Consider the following 20,201-nt stretch of genomic DNA (forward strand, 5'->3'; position numbering starts at 1 on the left):
ATTCTTAAATTCTTTACTGTTACTGTCCCATTTTTCTTTCTAATTTATAGATTTTGGAACAAGTACCAGCAGTGGGGGACTTTTTGGAACTACAAATACCACCTCTAATCCTTTTGGTAGCACATCTGGCTCTCTCTTTGGGCCAAGTAGTTTTACAGCTGCTCCTACTGGGACTACTATTAAGTTTAACGTAAGTATTTTCCAGTCTTTGTGCGGTATTTTTGTCTCCTGTATATTTTTTTGCAGGATGAATTATAAAATTTCCTCTCTTTCCAGTTATGCGTAGGTCAGTCTCACTCTTCCTGAAATGTGTTAAGAACAGTATCTGGTAATAGTTGTAAATCCCATGGACAGAGGAGCCTGGCAGGCTACAGTCCATGGGGTCCCAAAAGAGTCCAGTATGACTTAGCGACCAAACAACAAGACAGGAAAAGTCATGAAACATAAATCTAGATTATAGTTTATATTTGAATTATAATCAAACCAGTTAAATTTGTATTTATAAGGTTGATTAAAGTAGCTAGCATCAGGAGTTCCCTGATGGCTTAGTGGTTAGGATTCCAGGTTTTCACTGTCATGGCCTGGGTTCAGTCCCTGGTCAGGGAACTGAGATTCTGCAAACCACACCATGGCCCAAAAGGGAAAAAACTAGTACAAGGCTCAACTTGTATTTACAGTGTTCATAATTGACATTTGAATGGTCAAATATTCTTCATAGAAATAAAGAATGATGGGGCAAACTATAAAAATCACTGAAAGTAAGGACTCTTCAAGGAGCTATATGGTATATCTCAGTATTCTATGTGCCAATTAGAAATAAAATTTTTGTTGGTGAAATGGCAGATTGAGGCAATAGAGTTTAGTGTTTTCTTCAGCTTTTTTGGGAGAATTTGGATAGAGAGAATGAAAGATTTTGGTTATGAAAATCTATGGACTACCACTTGATGTAAGATACCACTTGATTTAATTGCTTGGGAGATACTTAGGATAGGCTGGCAGTGCAGTTAGCCTAATGGAAATCTCTGGCAAAAATAAGGGTTGGAAAAATTTGTTAAGTTTACTCCAGAAAATAAAGAATTTCTTAGGCAAAGTAGTGAATTCATATTGCTGAAGTTAGAATCTTGAATTTAAAGTTAAATGTAAATGATAGTGAAAAATATTGTCTGTTGTCTCTTGGAAAGTACAGTAATTGAAAAAACTGACATTACAAGTAGGAATCTTTAGTTACTAGTACCTTTGCCTCATAAGCTTATAGGAGGAAAAACCAGGCTTTCATACTTCTTAAGTGCAACAATAGTCATAAAGCAGACACTTAAGAGCAGAATAAGAATTAGAAATAGAGGTTAAATGTATATATTGGGTAAATTGGATAAAGCTTTCCTTATGCATATATTATTAAGTGTATTTTAGTAGATAACTGGATGGCTTGGTTATAGGATTAATCTCTGGGGGTTTTTTTGTTGTTTTTTTTTTATTCTCTGAATTTTTGATAACGGTTACTGAGATTGACTTACACAATAACCTTAGTAAAAGGTGAGATTAGAAATACGGAGTGTTTAATTAAGCACTGTTAAAACTGTCTTGTTCAGTAAAAGACCTAGGGGACTGGTTATAGAGTTCAGTAGTTGAAGAATTGTGTCTGGGAGAGTAGGGTTATAAAGCTTGAACTTAAACATTTGCTTTAGACTTTCAGATTTACCTTTATCTTCCTTTGCAGCCTCCAACTGGTACTGATACTATGGTTAAAGCTGGAGTTAGCACTAACATCAGTACCAAGCACCAGTGTATTACTGCTATGAAAGAATATGAAAGCAAGTCACTAGAGGTCAGTAAAATGCATTACAGAGTATCACCCTAACCTTTTGATTCTATTAGGGGGCAGATTTTTTAAATGTTTCTGATTATGTTTTAGGATTTATGTGTAAAACTAACATTAACCAGTTTTTTTAATTAATATATTATTTATCGGTTATTTTAAACAAGGATGATATTCAGCTTGTATGTACCAGTATAGTTTACCAATAGTCTACTCTGATTGGTTCCTCATACTACTCTGGGCAATGTATGCACATGCATGTGTTTTTAGTAAACTCATGCAAATTCATAAGTATGTAGCACAATAAGTTTTACTAAGTGAATACATCCATGTAATCAGGCTCCAAATCAAGACACAAATCATTACCAGCATCCCTAATGTCCCCTTTGGCCCTGCCAGAAGTCACAGTCCTCCCCTCCAGGAAGTAACCTGAAGTCACTATCCTGACTGCCCGTGTTTTGCCCATTTTTGAACTTCATAGAAATGGGATCTTGTGTGCTCTTAAGTGTGTCTGTCAAGATTGTGAGGTTTATCTGTGTTGCATGAGGTTGTTCATTATGGCTGTGTAATTGTTTGTTGTACATTTTAACTGTCATCTTTGACTGTCTTCTGCATCCCAAATTTTGCTGGCTTCTTTGGAGTATACAGAAACACACTCACTTGTGAGACAGAACTGTTAAACTTTGCTGCTTCTTTTCCTAAGTTTTCTGAATTTTTCAGTATCCTTCATCTTTTAATCAGCTAATCTTCACATTTGGGCTGTAAGTAGATAGGATTATTGTCTAAATGAAAGTATTGTCTATAAAAGAAAATTGAAATTAAGATGTGGTTGGTTGTTTGGCCTAGTTTTCATGGTAATTATGGTATGGATTTTAATGTCCATTATACGCTACTGAAGATATTTTTCTATAATTATAATAAGTTAACCATTCCATAGTTTTCTGTTTTTTAAATCATGGTTCCTATTTGAACATGGAAACTGAATACTAAATTCGAGTCTTTAGTCTCCTAAATAAAATTTTTTTGGCTGTGTATAGATTTGGAAAATGTTTTCCCTTACTCTAGGAGCTTCGTTTAGAGGATTATCAGGCCAACCGGAAAGGCCCACAGAACCAGGTAGGAGCAGGTACCACGACTGGCTTGTTTGGGTCTTCTCCAGCCACCTCCAGTGCAACAGGACTCTTCAGCTCTTCCACAACGAATTCAGGCTTTGCATACGGTCAGAACAAAACAGCCTTTGGAACTAGTAAGCACTTGACACCATATTGGGCCCTTTTGAGGAGGGATGGACAACTTAAAAGTAATACATAATTGTCATTTTTGTGTTTAAGTGCTATGGAGAAAAATGATTTAGGGGTCCTGAAGAATAGGAAACACCTGATATGTCTGTATGGGTGGGGAGAAATAATAGTATTAAGTGTATTTGGTTAAGAAGGGCTTCACTGATAGGTCAAGTTTGATCAGTGACTTGTCTGAAGAAGATGAAAGATAAAGCAATACAGATTTCTGAGGGAACTCCAGCCAGAGGAAACTAGAAGTCTAAAAATCCTGAGTTTTTGCCAAATAGGAGAGAACAAGGGGAAGTACTGGAGGATGTAAGGAACTTCATAGGGCTTAGTGGGCCAGTGTCAAGATTTGAATTATTGAGTCTGGAAGCCATTAGAGGGTTCAGGTAAGCGTATGATTATGAATAAAGGATCATTCTGAAGGCTGCTGTATTAAGCATGTTGAACGGGGGCAAGGGTGGAAACAAGTCAGTTAGAAAAGCTGTTGCCCTATCCACATGAAAGGTGATGGTGACTTGAAGAGAAGGGTGCTGTGGTGATTGGTAAAAATGTCAGATTCTAAAACAAGTTTGAATGTATAGCTGATGAGATTTATTTATGGATTGATTTGATGTGGGATATGAAAAAGGGAAGTCTAGGATGGTTACTAAATTACTTTAAAAAAGTATTACTTTTGTGAAAGTAATACATATGTATGATACAAAATTAAAAAAATACAATAAGTACATCACCAAACACCTTTTTTTTTTACCTCTAGCCACCAGTTTGCTTCTGTAGAAACAAGCAGATATTCTTCTATAGAGATACACATACAAATGAATACATATTTAAGTGGCATTTGTATTCTTTTCAGTTTTGGTATTCTTTGATTTAGATTAGCCACATATTCATTAAGTGCTACTATTGTGTTGTATCCTATGCTGGATCCATTGCTATAAAGAGAAAGCCCGTGTTCTGAAGAAAAACTTACTCCAAAAAGGTTAAAGTACCCACATGCATTTTAAGTTTAGTGTGTTATTTTTGTAAAAGAGACAAAAAGCTATCAGCTCACAAAGGAAGATTACTTAGCCCAGACTGGATTCTTAAGATCAGAGTATTATGGTAGGAATTAGTCTGAACCAAATCTGGAATTAGGTGAAGGAGGATGAAAAATGAAGTGGTTATCCAATTTAAGTGGTAAATGAATGTAAGGTAATTTAGGTATGTAATCAATAACAAACTATTGCAGAAACTAGATACTGTGAGGCTTGGCATTCTGCCCACCCCCCCAACCCTTCCATTTATTTTTTCTTATTTTTCTTGAAAGGTACAACTGGATTTGGAACAAATCCTGGTGGTCTCTTTGGCCAGCAGAATCAAACTACCAGCCTCTTCAGCAAACCATTTGCCCAGCCCACAACCACCCAGACCACTGGTTTTTCCTTTGGTAATACCAGCACACTAGGACAGCCAAGCACCAACACCATGGTAAGGAAACAGGTCTTATTTGTAGAGCTAAGTAATGAGGCTTCTATATATCTGTCATATAAGCTTGGAAAAATGGCAACTATTATTAATATTCTAAAGAGAACTGACTATTTTAGGATATCTTGTAATCTAGATAACCTTTTTCAGGGTCTATTTGGAGTAACCCAAGCCTCACAGCCAGGAGGTCTTTTTGGGACAGCTACAAACACCAGCACTGGGACAGCATTTGGAACAGGAGCTAGTCTCTTTGGGCAGACCAATACTGGATTTGGTGCTGTTGGTTCGGTAGGTTTTTACAGTTCGCTGTAATTTGAAGATGTATATAAAGCTGCTAAAGGAATTTCTAAGAAAAATTTGTCTTTTGGGAATTTCCTGGTGGTCCAGTGGTTAAGACTCAGTTTCACTCCCCGCGATTCAATCCTTTGTTGTGGAACTAAGATCCCATAAGCCACATGGCACAGTCAAAAAACAAAAAACCACCACAAAATAAAACAAAAGAATGCTGAATTTAAGAAAAGCAAAATCTGTCTTTCGAGTTTTTGGGGGAGTAATAGTGTATGATTTGATACTGATAGTAACTGAAAGCTATTTGGTACCAAAAAATAGATAACTTTATAATTGGTTTATTTTCAGAAAGTAGGTTCTTTTTGAAACTTTGTCTCTTCTGAACTAACCACTCCCGTTGGTTAAATTGTTGAGTCTAAGTTGAGATGCTCTTGCCCTTAAAATCAGATCATTTTAAATTCCTGTTTATGTCTTCTGTTTTGGGTGATAAGTTGGTATCATATTTGTTAATTACATATTTTTGGTGTTGATCAAGTTACTAAAATTTTATTCTTAAGGTTTTCATGCTGCTGGAGGCTTAATTGAATTTTTTTTTTCTTGTTAGGTCATTTAAGGAAAACATTACTATTTAGGAGTACACTTGATTTAAAAAACAATAGTAAATAATGTTCTTGCCTGGAGAATCCCAGGGACGGGGGAGCCTGGTGGGCTGCTGTCTATGGGGTCGTGCAGAGTCGGACACGACTGAAGCAATTTAGCAGTAGCAGTAGCAGTAAATACCTTTTAAAGAAAGTAGGTGTCTATATTATGTGTCCATTATAACAAGCTTTGGACTCTAGTTTTTAAAAAAAAATCACCAAATCATGTGGTTGTTTTCATGGAGATTGAAATCTGTTATATCTCATTTGAGGTGAGAAATTGAGAAAATTATCTTCAAAAAATGCGTCAGAAAGTTCTTATTTTTTTTAACAACTTTATTGGGGTGTAATCCACTTGCCGTACAATTCACCCTTTTGATGTTTAAAATGTTGTGGTTTCTAGCTTATTCACAGATTATGCAACTATCACCATAATCAATTTTGGAACATATTTGTCACCCTAAAAAGAAACGTCATCCCCGTTAATAGTCACTTCTCATTTTCCTCCAGTCCAGATCAGCTGTGTGTGTATTTACCTATTCTGTATATTTCATGTAAATGGAATCACATCTTTGGTGACTGATTTCTTTTACTTAGCATAATGTTTTCAAGGTTCATCCATGTTGCACCTTGTTTAAATTTTTTACTGTAACTCTCTGCTGGCATATTCAATACATGACAACATTTTTGTTACCAGGTAAAGAGTAATTTGAGTGCCTTATTATTTATTTTTTTCTTTGTCTCACTGAAATACTACATTTGGTGAGGCGTTATCATTAACTTCTCAGGCTAGGAGCATTCTGTCTTGTTAATCTTGCTCAGATTAGATACTTTTCTGAGAGCCGTTATTCATCCTTATTCATACCTTTTTCATAAAAATTATGACATCTTCTCTCCCTTACCACACACCCAGTCCAGTATACCTGATTTATCTATTTACTGTTTAGAGTATGTCTTACATACTACTTAAAATTTTCCTGTATTGTGTTCTTTTTAGACCCTGTTTGGAAATAACAAGCTTACTACGTTTGGAACCAGCACAACCAGTGCTCCTTCATTTGGTACAACCAGTGGCGGGCTCTTTGGTAACAAACCAACCCTGACTTTAGGAACCAATACAAACACTTCCAATTTTGGTACATACAAAAAGCAGGTTTGACTCTCTTAAAGTTACACTGACTATACCACACATCATTCTCCTGATTCATATTATTGGGAATATTTTAAAATTCGCAGGTAAGCTCTGACTTGATAGGAGATTACCAGAGGGAAAAGTTTAAACTCAAGGACTTGGGTTAAGATACCTGGAAGAGAGATAAATTGCCTTAACTAATTTATATTCTTTTGACTCCCTGCTTTGGATAAAATGGAATATTTAACGGATGCAGTAGAGGTATCTTGCAGAATGTTGGTTCTCTAATGGAGGTAGATTATTTTCAAAATAAGAAAACATTTTCATTGGATTACCTCATCAGTAATTGAGAAACAAAAAGTGAAGCACATTTGGTTGAGATAGCACATTGTTTTAGACCAAGTTCTTTCACACAGGGAGGTAGTGAACAGATGAGATTTGATGATTCCTTTTTAAACTTTTTGTTGTTGTTGGTTTGTGTTTTGTTGTTTTTTGAGATTTGATGATTCTTATTGAAAGTTGAAGCCTTTCTGATTTGAGGGATTGTTCAGTAGTTTTTCTATAGTTGGCAAAAATGTTTTATTTTGAATACATATTCATTGGAAAAAAAATTGGACAATAGCAGGTAAGATTGAATGACAGAAAAACAAACCTTAAACTACTCTTCAGAGATATGCTGAAAATTTTTTAATTTGTTTAATAGAAACATTATTTATATTATTTTAAGTATAACTACCTAAGTAAGTTTTCAAACAGATTCACCATATTTTGAGTTAAATCAGTCATGGAAAGTTCATTTCATTACCAAAGGAAATAGTGATTGAAATACTTCTTTAAAGTATTTCATGTACCAGACATAACATTAGGTTCTGAATATCTAGTGGTTGATGAGTACAACCATGGTTATTTGCCTTAAGTCAGCAGTTAAATTTTTTCAGTGAGTTTTTTAAATGATCTTGTACTGTACTGGAAAAAGAGGCTGCATTAAATATCCATTGGAATGGTATATGTTTTCATGGAAAGAAGAACTATGTGAAGGGGATAGATAAATCTTTGTCAGGTACCAGTTCTTAAATTAATGTATTAATATTTGATTTGATTTTTGTAACCCCTTTCATGGTTATAAAGTGAAGAGTGAAGTTGTTCCTTTACTCCTAGTAATGTTTATCATTCTACCTATAGACATTCTGCCTTTTTGTCTGTACTCTGTGAAAGAATGGTCTTGAGACAGTGGACTTGGTTAGCATAGATACCAGTTTTGTGTATTTGTTTCTTATCTATGAAATAAGATGAGAAAGATACTTAAGGGTTAAATCAGTGTTTTTCAGCCTTTTTAAATCACTGTCACTCCCTTTTCCCCAGGGATCCTTTGTAGACCTTTTCCCCACTTATTAATCATCTTCTCACTTCATGAAATTTTAATTCCGTGTATATACTGTGTAATCTGTTTATGTACTGTGGCTCTTTGGAAGACCATAAACCATTTTTAATTTTTAATTGAGGATAATTGCTTTACAATGTTGTGTTGGTTTCTGCCATACAACAACTTGAATCAGTTGTAACTATATATGCCCTCCCTCTTGAACCTCCTTCCCACCCCAACTGCATAAACTATTTTATATCTATGATTTTTTTCTCCCCCTTAAGAGGTAATTTTGTTCCCTTTGAAAATGCATGTTTTTTGGTAGCACAGTTGATGTTCAGCTGACAAGGTATTTGTGTAGACTACTTGATTTGGAAATGAAAACTCTCATCTTTATTTGATGTGCCTCACTAACTTATGTGCTGAATTGTCCTTTTTTTTTTAAAAAAAAAATCCTTAATGCTGACCTAGTGCCTGGCATAGAGTAGGTGCTCACTAAGTGTTTATAAATGAATAAGCCCTGAGAGGAAAGACTCCCAAGGAATACAGATTGCAGGGTGACAGGTTTTGTTTTACTCTTGAGTGAACTTAATCATTCCATTACCACCATAGAGGGATACAGATCTAAGTGAGACTTTCTTTGATGTTCCTCTTGTCTTGGGAAGCTGTCAATTTGATGTTGTGGGCAGAGATATTTTTGATTTGGGAATAAGTCATATAACAAATCTGGAAATGGAATAAGGTTGCACGAAGATTTGTAGCATTGTTAATATCATTGTTAGCTGCATGTTACCCAGTATGGGATTGTATTTCATTATGGTAATGATAAATCCAGAGTTTAAAAGGTTGGAATACTTGCTACAATTGATGTTGCCACACCCTTAAGTCATTCTTTAGAGTCATCTGTTCCTTTTCTTAGTAATTATTCCTAACAAGGACTAGTTTAAGATTGAGTATATGACAGTGTCAGTTTCTGAATGAAAGGAATAGAATAGAATTGTTTTAGGAGAGAAATTATAGGCAGGATGTCAGCACTGGTGAGCAGCAGTTTAGAGAGGTTGAAGATCTTTTGAGTGTTCAGTTCAGTCGCTCGTCGTGTCTGAGTCTGCGACCCTATGAACCACAGCACTCTAGGCCTCCCTGTCCATCACCACCTCCCGGAGCTTTGAGTAAATTATTGGTTATTTATGCTACATGGGTAAGGTTTGAGCTATTTGTACATTAAGCTTTTTAAAAAATTGATACATAATTGACATTACATTATATTTCAGATGTTCAACGTAATGGTCAAATATTTGTATATATTGTGAAATGTTTACCACAGTAAGTCTAAGTAACGTTTATCATCAATAGAAATTTTTTTTTCTGGTGATGAAAATTCTAAGATCTCCTACTCTCTTCAGTTCAGTTCAGTTGATCAGTCGTGTCCGACCCTTTGCAACCCCATGGACTGCAGCACGCCAGGCCTCCCTGTCCATCACCAACTCCCAGAGTTTACTCAGACTCATGTCCGTTGAGTCAGTGATGCCATCCAACCATCTCATCCTCTGTCATCCCTTTCTCCTCCCGCCTTCAGTCTTTCCCAGCATCAGGGTCTTTTCCATTGAGTCAGTGCCTCACATCAGAGGGCCAAAGTATTGGAGTTTCAGCTTAGGATCAGTCCTTCCAATGAATATTCAGGACTGGGTTCCTTTAGGGTGGACTGGTTGGATCTCCTTGCAGTCCAAGGGACTCTCAAGAGTCTTCTCCAGCACCACAGTTCAAAAGCATCAGTTCTTCAGCACTCAGCTTTCTTCCTAGTACAACTCTCACATCCATACATGACTACTGGAAAAACCATATATACCTACTCTGTTAGCAACTTTCAGATATGCAGTGCAGTATTTTTAACTATAGTCAGCATGCTATGCCTTAAAATCCCAGGAATTATTTTATAGCTCTAAGTTTGCCACTTTAGAATCTCCTTCACCCATTTTGCCTATCACCACCCTCTGCCAACCACTGATCTGTTCTCTGTATTGGTGAGCTTATTTTTCTTGGTGGTGATTTTGTTTTTTAAGATTCCACAAATAAGTGAGAACACTTGTCTTTGTCTTGTGTCACTTATTTGTATTTAATTTTCTTTGCCTTGCTTAATTCACATAGCATTATGCCCATAAGGTCTCTCCATGTTACATGGATGCAAAGTTTTCTTTGTATTTTGTGGCTAGACAATATTTTGTTACACATATATACCATGTTTTCTTTACCCATTCATCCATTGATATGCACTTACGTTGCTTCCATTATCTTGGCTATAGTAAATAATGCTGCTGTGAATATTGAGGTACACATTTCTTTTCAAATTAGTGTTTTCATTTTCTTTGGGTATATACCCAGGAGTGGAATTGCTGAATTGTATGGTAATTCTATTTTTAATTTTTTGAGGACCTTCCATACTATACTGTTTTCCGTCATGGCTGCACTATACATTCCCACCAACATTGTAGGAAGGGTCCCCCTTTTCTCCACTTTCTCACCAGCACTTATGATTTGTTGTCTTTTTAAGTAGTAGTTGTTTTGACAGTGAGGTGATGTCATTGGCTTTGATTTGCATTTCAGTGGTGATTAGCTATGTTAAGCATCTTTTCATGTACTTGTTGGTCATCTGTATGTAGTATTTAGAAAAGACATCTGTTCCTGTCCTCATTGCATTTTTTTTAATTGGATTGTTTTTTGCCATTAAGTTGTGTGAATTCTTTATGTAGTTTGAATTTTAGCCACGTATCATATATATGATGTGCAAATATTTTCTCCTGTTCAGTAGATTGCCTTTTCATTTAGTTGTGGTTTCCTTTGCTGTGCAGAAGCTTTTTAGTTATAGTCCCACTTATTTATTTTTCTTTTGTTTCCTTTGCTTTTAGTGTTAGATCCAAAAATCATGACCAAGACAGGTATAAAGGAACTTACCCCCCCATGCTTCCTTCTAGGAATTTTACAATTTCAGATCTTGTGTTCAGGTCTTAAATCCATTTTGTTTATGGTGTAAGATAACGGTCCAGTTTTATTCTTTTATGTGTGGTTGTCCAATTTTCCCAATGCCGTTGATTGAAGAGACTGTCCTTTCTCCATTGTATATTCTTGGCTCTTCTGTTGTAAATTAACTGATTGTTGATTAATTGTTCTTAATTTTAACTTAAAGTTGTTTTGAAATAATTGAGTTGATAAACCTTTGTCAGTGAGAATCTGTGGAAATGTGTGGTATAAACAGTGTAAGTTGGGACTTACTTCCCTCCTGTGGGTTTGAGGTAGTTCACGAGTATCTTGTTTTCTGCTGTTTATGGGACTGGAAGATCTTTTCTGGTAAAATTTTAACTCAGAAAAACAAAGAACATCTCCAGTACATAATCTGGTTTTTTTGTTTTGTTTTTCTTTAAAGAAAATTGATTGTGCTTGAGCAGGATGCTGCTGCTAAGTCGCTTCAGTCGTGTCCGACTCTGTGCGACCCCATAGACGGCAGCCCACCAGGCTCCCCCGTCCCTGGGATTCTCCAGGCAAGAACACTGGAGTGGGTTGCCATTTCCTTCTCCAGTGTGTGAAAGTGAAGTCGCTCAGTCGTGTCCAACTCGTAGCGACCCCATGGATTGCGGCCTACCAGGCTCCTCCGTCTATGGGATTTTCTAGGCCAGAGTACTGGAGTGGCTTGCCATTGCCTTCTCTGGCTTGAGCAGGCAGTACTCCATTTTTGTGGCATAGCTATTAAGACAATTGAAAAGATTTAATGAATGCATGAATTAAATATATTGGAAGTATGTCAGATTACTTGCTTGAATTCTTTAATGACATTAGAAATATGTTTTTTAACTGTTTAATTAAACTTTTTTTCTTTGCATTTTTAATTTAGATGTAAATTCAAAACTGGGATGGCACAGTAAAATATTCTTAGTTGGTGACACTGATATATATTCCAAAACACTTTATTCTAATATGTTTTAAAGACTTCAAATGTTTCACAAACAGAATTTGCTGGCCAGTGATTAGTTTTTCCCTCTTATCAAAAGAAATTAATGATATGTTCATTAGCTGTTTTGTTGATGTTTAGCTCCAAAAGGAGCACAGAAAGTGTGGACATATGTGAACAAAAGAGAAATAATAGCAGCAGTAGTGTGATATGATGTACGTGTCTTTGTGGGGAGACCTGTGGATTTTAGAAGGGAATCACAGGATTTTCTCTAACAATGGGTCACAGTGAAAGGATGGTTTTGTTCAGCTCTCCGTCACCTCTAATGAAATAATTCAACTCAAAGTTATTCATGGATATTATTCATTATCTTTTTTTACTATTAGCTAGCTGAGTCCTTGCGTGCTCCTATAAGCTGATTGAATTTGACACCATTAAAGCTTCTCAATGTGTGATTACAGCCACACATTACTATCCATACATACAAGGTCCATCTGTTCAAAACAAAGAGATTTTTATAGGTAATCTTCACTGAGCAAGAACCTTGAGGCTCAGTGAAGTGTCTTGGTTGACTGTCTTATTTTTCAGTGAAAATTTGAGGGAATTATTTTTCTTCTTCTATTAATTAAGCATGAAGCATAGAATGGAGGCTTTGAGAGGACTTTTCTCGTGGTCCAGGGATGCGGCTTTGATCAGTGGTCAGGGAGCTAAGAATCGCACATGCCAAGCTGCAACTGAGGCCTGAGGCAGCCAAATAAATTAACTAAATTTAAAAAGAACAGTGGAGGCTCTGAGTCTTACAAAGGGAATGTTCCCCAAGCTCAAGCACAATCACTTTGCTTTAATACTGGATATTATCCTATACTGAATTAAGTCCAAAATGTAATTAAGTAAATAGGAAGACTGTGAGGTCTATTTATGGTTATCAAAAAAAAATTTTAAGTTAAATTAGCCTGCCATTTAGGATTTCTAAATGTCAAAAAATGAAAGGATGCAAAACTTAGGGTCAGACTGCTTTGTTTTAAATTCCCTTGTACAGGAAATTGAGAATTGTGTTAAAGTACAGTCGACTCACTCTTTTGTCCTTCTAGGATTCGGCACAAATACCAGTGGGAATAGTATTTTCGGAAGTAAACCAGGACCTGGCACTCTGGGAACTGGGCTTGGTGCGGGATTTGGAACAGGTAAGGAATTATACCATGAGACTTAGCAAGTGATACAACTTGGCTTTCTAACTGCTGGAACTTAAGACTTCAGTTTGATCATATGTATGAAAATAAGAGGCCTGTAGATTGTCATTTTCACAAACAGATTTATGAAACATTCCCATATGCTTTACCAGGCTTTAAAACACTGGCTCATTTATCTTAGAAGCTGTGTATTCATTCCTTTTCTACGAAATGTTCTCTTGATAGTCCTGGTCTCCCTGGGATTTTCAGTACTTAATGTGAGACCTGTCAGTATGATGACAAGTCCCTGAGACCCTGAACTGTTAGTTAAGTAAGCTTTATTACCCTAATAATAATGCAGCAGTAAGAGCACATGCTGAAATAATTAACATATAGATTGAGGTTTTGCAAGATCTGTGCATGCTTTTCCATTCTTCTCACTTTGTTATAGAGCTAAAATGTCAAGGCTTTGTCTCCATTCCTGCCATAGATAATTATTTTTCAATGCCTTTGAAGACGTTGTTCCTTCTACTTGCCCAGCTGTTTTAAACAGTTGGAGAGGGTGATGGTCATAGAATGAGTAAGTGCTTACAGGGTAATTTAAGCATAGAGTTTTGTCTACTTCCCCAATTCATCTGACCATGGGTGAGTCATTTAGTTGCAAACCATTTATTTCTATGGTCTCTGCTTCTATTGTCCAGTTATCTGTCATCTCCTTTTTAATAGAACCTTATTTTGTACTTTCTGAACTGTTTCCCTTTCTTTTTAAAATAAAAGATATAAGGTCTTAAAAAGTCAGTAACAGGAGTAACATGAAAAGCCCATACTTTTCAATAGTGAAGTAACAACTATTGAAAGTTTGGCATATATATTGTCGGACTTCTTTATATACAGTTTTCATATATGTATATACACACATGTATGTTTGTATGCTGTGTGTGTTTTATATAGAGAATTTTTGTGATATTCTTGAAGCCATGTCCTACACCAGTGTTTTTTAAACCAAAGGCTGAGATATATCAGGTGATATAACATTAATGTAGTTGATTGCAACCAGCATTCTTTAAAATTAACTAGAATTAAAAAAATCATTGTATATTGCAAGGTTAAATATTGATTTAACTTTTAGTTTTATATATGTGTGTGTTATGGGTCTCAGTGTGTTTCATATTATGTGCTGTGGTCAAAAATGTTTCAAACTGAAAGCAGCTTCCTTACTCTATATTCTTTGTTTCATTTTTCTTTTTTCTTTTTTTCATTTCCCATGACATTTTGGGCATATATTTTTTGTTTGGGTTGATATTTGTAGATCAAACTCATTTCTTTAAAAATAACTATTAAGTGTTCCATTGTGTAAATATATATATATACACACATAACACATGAGTACTTACATATACCATAATTTGTTTTAATTTTTCTCCTGTTGATGATCATTTGAGTTATTTGATTTTATTAGCAATGCAGTAGTGAAGATCTGTGTTATATAATTTTGTGTATGGTAGTGTTACTCTAGGATTGAACTGGGAATTGTCAGAAGATACACATATTTTTGAATTTTGGTCAGTCTTACTGATTTTAATTTGCTTTCCACAAAGAATGCCAGTTTGCATTTTTGCTCATATTTTATAAAAATGCTCCCTTTTTCATACACTTCCCATATTGTTAGTTTTCTTCATCTTTGTGTGAATGATAGTGAAAGGTGGTAGTTCTAATTTGCACTGCGCTGATTACCAGTGTGGGATACCTTTGTGTATGTTTACTGGCTGTTTTCATCTTTTAGTTCTCTATTTATATTTGATTTTTGTTTACTTTTGATAATGTTGTATATGTTGTGGATATTAAATCTTTTTGGTTGTATGGAAAACTTTGTGAGCTTTTGAGCTTACTCAAATTCCACAACATATATTTTGCAAGAAAGGAAAACTAAAAATCTGTGGGTTTTTGTACAATGTGTTCCTTAAATTTAAGCAGAGTATAACTTCTGACATCAGTGTTCTTGTCTAATCCCAGAGGAAAGATTAGCTTTGGTGTGGACTTTTTCAAGGTAGTTTTGACTCTAGTTTATGAACTGTAAACCTAAGCTTGGGTAAGGTGCTACTCCAATGTCTGTTACCAGATATTTCCACTCTATCTTTATTATTTAATTTTATTTATGGTATCTTAATGTACAAGTTTTATTTTTATGTGGTCAAAAGTTGTCATTCTCTCCACTGTGGTTTCTGGGTCTTGCAGACTATGATTTGCAGTACTTTATTCTGTAGTACAAGATTGTAAAGTGGTCTATAAGTTTTTTCTTGATGCTGTTGTCTTCTGTTTCACAGTAATGTAATATCTCAGTCTTTTTGTTTGAATATATTTGGTTTTTCTTGAACAGCTGAGCCTCACAGACAGTGAATCTCATTTTCATTCCTTTATATAGTCCTAATTGATGCCTTGCCCATAGAAACTAAAAACCAAATAAAATCAATAAAGAACTTTACACCCCTAATCATAGCACCAATAGATGATGTAGGGAAACGAGAATTGTGATCACTGAGTACACACTATTGAAATTCTTTGATGGTTACATCTGCTAAAGCAGGCTTTTGTCTTTGAGAGGAATGTGTCTAGATACTATTAGGTAAGGCAATGGCACCCCACTCCAGTACTCTTGCCTGGAAAATCCCATGAACGGAGGAGCCTGGCAGGCTGCAGTCCATGGGGTCACTGAGTCGGACACGACTGAGCGACTCCACTTTCACTTTTCACTTTCATGCCCTGGAGAAGGAAATGGCAACCCACTCCAGTACTCTTGCCTGGAGAATCCCAGGGACGGGGGAGCCTGGTGGGCTGCTGTCTATGGGGTCGCACAGAGTTGGACACGACTGACGCGACTTAGCAGCAGCAGCAGCAGCCCTCATTAGTGAATTCTGCATTGCATGATATCACAATTAGAATAACATTGTAGCTTTGGACTATGTTTTAGGGAAAGTGAAAGTTGCTCAGTTGTGTCTGACTCTTTGCAACCCCATGGACTATATATAGTCCATGTAATTTTCCAGGCCAGAATACTGGATTGGGTAGCCTATCCCTTCTCCAGCGGATCTTCCTGACACAGGAATCGAACTGGGGTCTCCTGCATTACAGGCAGTTTCTTTACCAACTGAGCTATCAGCTATCATATCAGCCGTTGGAAATGTTCTTTACCAACATTTCCCATGTTTGAAAGAAACATTAAGCCTTTGACTGTGTGGATCACAATAAATTGTGGAAAATTCTTAAAGAGATGGGAATACCAGACCAGCTTACCTGCCTCCTGAGAAACCTGTATGCAGGTCAAGAAACAACGGTTAAAACTGGACATGGAACAACAGACTGGTTCCAGATCGGGAAAGGAGTACGTCAAGGTTGTATATTGTCACCCTGCTTATTTAACATATGCTGAGTACATCATGCGAAATGCTGAGCTGGTTGAAGTGCAAGCTGGAATCAAGCTTACCAGAAGAAATATCAATAACCTCAGATATGCAGATGACACCACCCTTACGGCAGAAAGTGAAGAACTAAAGAGCCTCTTGATGAAAGTGAAAGAGGAGAGTGAACCAGTTGGTTTAAAACTCAACATTTAAAAAACTAAGGCATCCTGTCCTGTCACTTCATGGCTACTAGATGGGAAAACAATGGAAACAGCAAGAGACTTTATTTTTTGGGGCTCCAAAATCACTGCAGGTGGTGCTACAGCCACAAAATTAAAAGACGGTTGCTCCTTGGAAGAAAAGCTATGACCAACCTAGACAGCATATTAAAAAAAAGAGACATTACTTTGCTGACAAAGGTCTGTCTAGTCAAAGCTATGGTTTTTCCAGTAGTCATGTGTGGATGTGAGAGTTGGACTATAAAGAAAGGTGAGCACCGAAGAATTGATGCTTTTAAACTGTGGTGTTGGAGAAGACTCTTGAGAGTCCGTTGGACTGCAAGGAGATCCAACCAGTCCATCCTAAAGGAAGTCAGTCCTGAATATTCATTGGAAGGACTGATGCTGAAGCTGAAACTCCAGTACTTGGGCCATTTGATGCGAAGAACTGACTCCTTGGAAAAGACTGTGATGCTGGGAAAGATTGAAGGCAGGAGAAAGGGATGACAGAGGGTGAGATGGTTGGATGGCATCACCGACTTGATGGACATGAGTTTGAGCAAACACCAGGAGTTGGTGATGGACAGGGAGGCCTGGCGTGCTGCAGTCCATGGGGTCACAAAGAGTTGGACACGACTAAGCAACTGAACTCAACTAGCTAAATGGGTATTCTTATATAGCTTCTTGCTTTGAGTGATAGAGATTCAAACTCATGCCTCAACAGAAGTACATTTTCATGTAGCATAGGCCTTTGGGAACTTCATGACTAGTAGGCTGTAGAAACCTTAAATGTACAAATACATAAATTTTTTGTACACTTAGATTTAAGTGACCAATCAGTATAAAATGTTATAGTATTCTTTGACATGATTTTTTTTTTTTCTCCCAGTGTGCTCACATTAAGGAACACTCATTAAATTATGGGTAGGTCAGTTTCTTGTTTCACAGGGATAGTAATTGTTTCACAGGGATATCAGTAGTATGCCATTTTCTTGGTAATTGCTTGGTAATATTACTAAGGAGTTTTAGTTTTTAATATTTTCCATGAAGTAGTGATAAGTTTAAGGGGGTGTCTGACTCTCTGCGACCCATGGAGTGTAGCCTGCCAGGCTCCTCTATCCATAGAATTCTCCAGGAAGAATAGTGTAGCGGGTTGCCATTACCTTCTCCAGGGGATCTTCCCGACCCAGGAATCAAACCTACTCTCCTACTCTGTGGGATTTAGTAAAGTTTGTTAGACTAAGATATACAGAATAATCTACCCAAAGCTGATATATTCTGACATTCTGATATATATAATTACATTCTGAGATTCATTAGAAAGTCTCAAAGGAATTTATTTTTACTTATTCCTTGAGCATACTTGGAGTTTTTAAGAACACCGTTACCATGGTGCCCCCAATATATCTTCCTTATGATTCCTACAACAAATCATGAATATGACACATTTCATAAATTGACATTATCACATCAGAGTATCCCTCAACTTGTGTAAGTCCTTTAATTATGCATTGAGTGTATGTTTTTATTATTTTGTAGGCTTTACTGAAATACAGTGATTTTTAGACTGTTTCCTGATTCTTCTTTCAGGGCTAATGCAAATACACACCCATCCAGAACAGAAATTTTTACCCATTTTATATGTTCAGGTTTTATCTAAGCTTTTATTTAGGGGTAAGGACGTGTTTGTTATCTGGGGGATAAAAAAGAATCCTAAAATTTTTGCTATAAGCTATGTCCTTTGAAGGAATAATATATTTTTAGTTTTTCTTTGGATTTTTACCAATTTCTAATGGGTTAAGTCTTATTCCCTGTTTCAAAACTGGGTTTTTAAAGATGAAATAATCCCATTGCTGTATTGTTATCTTCTTAACGTTATTAATGAGGTTGAACAGTTAGGGAATGTTTTGTCCATTTCGGAGTCACCCTCATTAATTTATACTGTATGCTTCTCTGAGTATAAACTGCCTGTCCTTTTCTCTGATTGTGTCTCACAGCTGTTTCCATTCGGTATTTTTGACATCCCAAGTATATATGTTTGAAGTGATTTTCCTGGTAAACCATATCTCTGTCAGGAAGCATGGATATGTTGAGAGGAACATCAGATCTTCCAAATTGCCAATAACTATAACTTTTTTGAGAGTGGCAGGCTAGTGGAAAAGTACCTTTAATTTATGCCAGTAGCTTATTCTTAAAAAATTGAATTCTTCCCATTTTACACTTTAAAAAAATCACTACCAACAACACAGTTCATAAACATGATTCATTAGGCTTTAATTGGTTCAGTTGAATGTTTTGATTTGCAGATGCAGAAATTTAAGGAGACAATTTTAAAATTCTTTACAGATCTATACAGTAGCAGTTACGAGCCCTGGCTGATTGTCAGATGCATTGAGGTTTGAACTCTGGTTTTACCACTTACTACATTTGTGACTTTGAACTAATTTATTAAACCTTCCATTTTCTCTTCTGTAAAATGGGGATAATAGTTCCTACTTCAGATTTGTAAAGGTTAAATGAGATGATAGTAGCTAATATTTAATGGATGTTAGTCTCTACCAGATTCCTAAATGCTTAATATGTGTGTATTATTTTAATCTTAGGATAAATATCTAAGCTATGTATTATCTCATGTTATATAGTTGAGGAAGCTGAAGCACAGAGAGGTTAAGTATGCCTCTGACATAACTATCTCAGCACAGTGCCTGGCATATAAGTAGCATTTACTGTATTAGCTCTTTTGTTGAAATGAGTGGTTATTATGAAGTTTCCAAATGTATTATATTTTTAAGTAACTGACCCTCTGACATAACATTCAAAGGATCCTCTGTGGCGCTTTTTCTTTCCTCTTGTCTCCATAGCTCTTGGTGCTGGACAGGCATCTTTGTTTGGGAACAACCAACCTAAGCTCGGAGGGCCCCTTGGTACAGGAGCCTTTGGGGCCCCTGGATTTAATACAACGACAGCCACTTTGGGCTTTGGAGCCCCCCAGGCCCCAGTAGGTAAGTGTCAGTCACTTTAGAAGGCTTTTCTTGGTTTATTTCTTGCTAATACTTAACTTGCTGACTTGAATTTCCACGCTACCCTATTCCATCCTTCCTTAAGTGGTACATACATACAAGTCATTAAACAGTCATGTAGTGTGGAAGGACTTAACAATAGATCCAGTTTTGCCTGCTTCCTCACTTCTAGGCTTATGCCCGCAAAGAAATCACTTGTGTTGCAGCTTCTAATTGATCTGGTGTATAAATAAGTCCGTATCTGTAAGTGATATGTTTATATTGCTGTATTTTGCTTAAGTCTACATATATTTAACTTGTTAATGATAGATGAGAATGTAACTCACTGATCACCTCTGTTCTTTATTCGCTTCTCCCAGTATGTCTGTGTGTACTGAATTCCTTAAGTTTTATCTATTAAAGTTTTTCATATTTCATTCATTTGAATATCCCTTCCCAGTTTTTGTGATGTCTGCCTGCCACTTTATTA

General features: G+C 36.3%; 1 protein-coding gene across 11 annotated transcripts in view; it reads left to right on the forward strand.

Annotated features, from left to right (window-relative positions):
- NUP98 (nucleoporin 98 and 96 precursor) overlaps nt 1–20,201 on the forward strand; it is an 85,021-nt gene that overhangs the window by 15,144 nt on the left and 49,676 nt on the right. For 4 of the 11 annotated variants that reach the window (XM_081539289.1, XM_081539293.1, XM_081539294.1 and 1 more), the window contains 8 exons: nt 51–190; nt 1,718–1,825; nt 2,882–3,062; nt 4,409–4,569; nt 4,717–4,854; nt 6,490–6,628; nt 13,019–13,111; nt 19,574–19,714. In XM_081539289.1, the coding sequence (XP_081395415.1) occupies nt 51–190; nt 1,718–1,825; nt 2,882–3,062; nt 4,409–4,569; nt 4,717–4,854; nt 6,490–6,628; nt 13,019–13,111; nt 19,574–19,714 (1,101 nt within the window). The remainder of the gene's footprint in view (nt 1–50; nt 191–1,717; nt 1,826–2,881; nt 3,063–4,408; nt 4,570–4,716; nt 4,855–6,489; nt 6,629–13,018; nt 13,112–19,573; nt 19,715–20,201) is intronic. The other 7 variants (XM_081539291.1, XM_081539296.1, XM_081539298.1 and 4 more) reach the window with 2 other exon arrangements.

Source organism: Giraffa tippelskirchi, chromosome 11 (assembly GCF_054371585.1).
Source record: "Giraffa tippelskirchi isolate mGirTip1 chromosome 11, T2T-mGirTip1v1.2.pri, whole genome shotgun sequence".
In the NCBI taxonomy this organism is placed as follows: Eukaryota; Metazoa; Chordata; class Mammalia; order Artiodactyla; family Giraffidae; genus Giraffa; species Giraffa tippelskirchi.